The sequence below is a fragment of the Vigna umbellata genome, chromosome 6 (genome assembly GCF_029865625.1).
Source record: "Vigna umbellata cultivar VRB3 chromosome 6, Vumbellata_1.0, whole genome shotgun sequence".
Lineage (NCBI taxonomy): Eukaryota > Viridiplantae > Streptophyta > Magnoliopsida > Fabales > Fabaceae > Vigna > Vigna umbellata.
This window is the reverse complement of record NC_142170.1, coordinates 24282825-24286792: the sequence shown is the minus strand read 5'-3', so window position 1 is coordinate 24286792 and position 3968 is coordinate 24282825. Positions and strand designations below refer to the sequence as shown.

The 3968-nt window shown below is 27.5% G+C and overlaps 1 protein-coding gene across 1 annotated transcript; it reads right to left on the bottom strand.

Annotated features, from left to right (window-relative positions):
- Positions 1 to 1763: 1763 nt before the first annotated feature.
- LOC124840082 (putative O-methyltransferase 3) lies at positions 1764 to 3290 on the bottom strand. Its single transcript, XM_047316073.2, has 2 exons — positions 2386 to 3290; positions 1764 to 2180 (listed from the first exon to the last, which is right to left on the bottom strand). The coding sequence occupies exons 1-2, from the start codon at positions 3151 to 3153 to the stop codon at positions 1881 to 1883; spliced, it is 1068 nt and encodes a 355-aa protein (XP_047172029.1). The 5' UTR covers positions 3154 to 3290; the 3' UTR covers positions 1764 to 1880.
- Between the last annotated feature and the right edge of the window lie 678 nt (positions 3291 to 3968).

Genomic DNA, 3968 nt, shown 5'->3' with positions numbered 1-3968 from the left:
GGGAATTAGGTTCCACCACTAGTAGAAAAAGATTGATTAACACTTAAGACCACAATTATTGTTGAATGGTGATTGGTGGCAATTTCTATAATTAACATAATTATATAATAGGATAATGATATTTGACAACATTTTTTAGACAACATTTTAACAACATTTACGTGTCATTTTGTAATTGGTCTATGTTAGTGTTTATGATTATTATTACTGACTGTGAAGTAATTTTGGACCAAAATGACACGTAGGTGATATTAAAATGTTGTTCAAAAGATATTGTCAAAGTATCGTTATCTATATAATAACGATGGTTATCCGCTACCACTATTGATTTATTTTCCACCAAGTTTTAAGTTTTCATATGCTCGAATGTTATTTTTATTTTTTATGTTTGGTTATGAATGCTGAGATACTATGCTCTTTTATTATATATTAATGTTAAGCCTCTACAATATTTTGATACTATATATGTTCTATTTCAAGATTACTTGTTTTTATATTCATATGAAAATATCGGTATTGAATTTATCCCATGTGATAAATTGTATTATTTTATCTTTTTATACATTTTAGTTTTTATCTTGTTAAAATTTCAAAAATATTATGAAATTTCCAATATTATAAATTTGTAAGAGGTTACTTATACACAACGTCTAAATATACGAATTTAACTTAAAAGAAAATATTAAAATTAAATATAGTTTATTTCTTTTATATTTTGATTTGATATTACATTATTTTTAGAACTCTTATATTCTTGATAGTCGTGAAGGTTGGAAATCGTGTGAGTTTAAGTTTTTTATTTCATAAAAATAAAAAATTAAAATACTTGAAGATTTATTAACTTATTATTTTAAAGTTTTTGATAAAAATTAGTATCAATCCTTTATATATTTGTTCATATCTCAATCTCAATATATTCATTCACTTTTATTTTGTTACAAATCTTAATAAATATTTCAAATGGAGTTTTTTTATTTTTAAGGATATGATCAAATATTTGAATATGATCTCAGCGTATCCATGCTAGATTGCACATCCTTAATTTATAACAATATATTTCTTTACCTATTAAAATAACGTATCCTAAAAGATTAATTTCACGTTCTCAAATATTTCCTTGCTTTATTAAGAAACATACAAAATGTTCAATGACTACACTATTATTATAATCACGGAGACGTCTCCATTAACCCAAAAATTTAAAAGTAAAAAAGTCTATTTATTGCCAAAAACATCATTATAGTAACTAACCTCCAATTGTCTTTAGCATGAATTAGATAATGCTAATAAACAAATGATCCTAAGATTTGATCTAACGAGGTAATTTGTCGGATCAAACGTAAGTACTGAAGTAATTTAAAATACTTACTGGTTAACATCTGTTAACACTCTAAATATAAAAATTAATTTAATTGCATCTTCAACAACTCCTTATAAAATATATATTTAATCCGTACAACAGTTTAATTGGATAATATATTTATCAATTAAAACGTTACGGTACATTTCATATAATATCAATATTATCTAAAAATTTATTATTGTATTATTTTTGTCAAGACAATAATTCTTGTAAAAAACACAACAATTAACACCAACGTGAAACACTTTTATCGTGTGAAACATGTTATTCAATAAGAGTAAGTGTTTCAGAAAAATTTATTTAAAATTTTGATTTTAACTTATTATATATCCTCTTTAACTATTATTCACTTGGCAAGTTGCTACTAAGAAAAAAAAAATAGACTAAAAACTCAGAAACATGGACAAAAGTATCAAAATGAAACGACTTAAATACAGAAATTATTTCAAAGGTATAGATGATATTACAGAAATATATATCACACCACACGTTTTTTTCACTTTTTGAAGCATTATTGCTATGGATAAACCTCTATGAGAGACTTGAAACCTAGAACTGGAGTTATCTTATAATGATTAAAGCCTGCAGAAAAAAACAACTTAGCCCAATCTTTCTCATTTCTCTCTTTTCCAGTAACCAACACCATCATCTCCATATCATAGTAGAGCTTTGTTTGATCCAATACACTGTCTCCTTTCAGGTTTCCTATCACCACGTCTATGATAATCACTTTTCCTTTATCTTTCTTTTCGATTGCCTCCTTACATCTCTTCAGGATTTTCAAGCATTCCTCATCGTTCCAGTTATGCATTATAGTCTACATCACACTCAAATTACAATCAAATTAAATATTAATTTTCCATTTAGTAAAAAACATGTTCGTTAGATAATATTAATTTGAGTATTTCTTGAATAATAAATATAGTTGAAGAAGTAATTTATCAACGAACTGAAACCCTAGACAGACAGAAGATGGTGTGTGCTAAAGGTGTAGTAAGAAGATAGAATAAGATAATATTTACCTTGAGCATGATGGAATCAGCAGAAGGGATTGCTTGAAACATGTCCCCTCCAACATATTCTATGTTATCTGTTCCCTGCAAGCCATGAACAACATGTGGGAGATCAAAAACAGTGCACTTCAAGTGTGGAAAAGACTTGGCAATGGCCTTAGCCATGGTTCCTGTCCCTCCCCCAACATCAACCAAAGACTCCATTCCTTCCAACACTCCCTTGCACTTCTCAATCATCACACTGGAAATCAATCGAGTGTCATTTGTCATGGCATCATTGAAAAGGTGGTTGAGTTTGGGCTCACGGCCAGCATAGTCCCAAAAAGTCATCCCATTCTGTGCGTGAAATGGTGTAGGAACATCATTTGTGAACCAAGTGGAGAACTGAAACCATGGATTCACCAAAATTGGATCAAGTATCACTTGTGGCAAACATGTCATACTAAAAGGGTGCTCCTTAAGGAGAAGTGCTGATGCATCAGTTAGCGCATAGCTCACTTCTTGCTTACTATCATCACTGTGTTGAGAGAAAAAACCAGAATGGACCAAGATTTGCATCAAACGGGAAACAAAGCAAGTCTTGGAAGGGTGAATTGGAAGTGAAGCAATGAGTTTTGAGAGTGGCATAGATTGGCCATAGTTGTGTATGACATCTGGTATGCACAGATCAATTGCACATTTAAGGGACATAGAGTTTATGAAACCAAAAGTTTGGTTAAATATGTGGGTTTGAGCTTCAAGTAGTTTGGAAGAATGATCTTCGTTATCAAAACTCATTTTGGTATCTCAACTAACAACTTAGCAACATCAAACTCTGGGTGGAAGATTATAAACTTCGTCCATAAATTTATAAACTTCGTCCATAATTTACTAAACTAAGAATATAATACCATTACCTTGAAATATTGAAGATTCTACCGACATCTTCATATGGCCGTAATCTTATTGACGTTGAAAAAAACTATATAATATTATTCTTCATTTCCCATATTTGTAACATGTTTTAGAAATTAAAAAAAAAAGAAATATATATATATATATATATATATATATATATATATATATATATATATATATATATATATATATATATACATATATATATATGATTGAATTAGATTTAAAATTTAATTTTTATATAATATTAAAAGCATATAAAGTTTTTTATAATAATTTATTATTTATTAAATTTATTGAACCATAATTAATTAATGTTTAATCTCATATTTAAAATATATAAATTTTAGAGTAAATAGTGTATTGGAAATCTACTATCTGTTAGTAATATAAAAAAGTATTTATATAAATTATAAGTGGAAGTAAAAGTCATTTTATAAATATTGTACGATCGAATTAGATTTAAAATTTATTTTTAAAAAAGAAAATATGCAATGATTAAATTAGTATTTACAAAATCATGAGAGTGACTGGTTCAATGAGAATGGACCCTTATAACTTTGTGATTTCGAATAAACTTTAACCAATACAAATGTCTGTCCGTATGCAAAAGAATATGCAAGATATTATGCTACTAGCATTCCTTTAAATTAATTTTAACTTTTTATGAAAATGGTGATTTATTTTAATTTGTT

Excerpts from the sequence above, each read along its gene's own strand:
- LOC124840082 (XM_047316073.2), bottom strand. The coding sequence starts at position 3,153 with ATGAGTTTTGATAACGAAGATCATTCTTCCAAACTACTTGAAGCTCAA. Across the intron at positions 2,181-2,385 it reads CTGATTCCATCATGCTCAAG|ACTATAATGCATAACTGGAA; the intron begins GTAAATATTATC and ends AGTGTGATGTAG.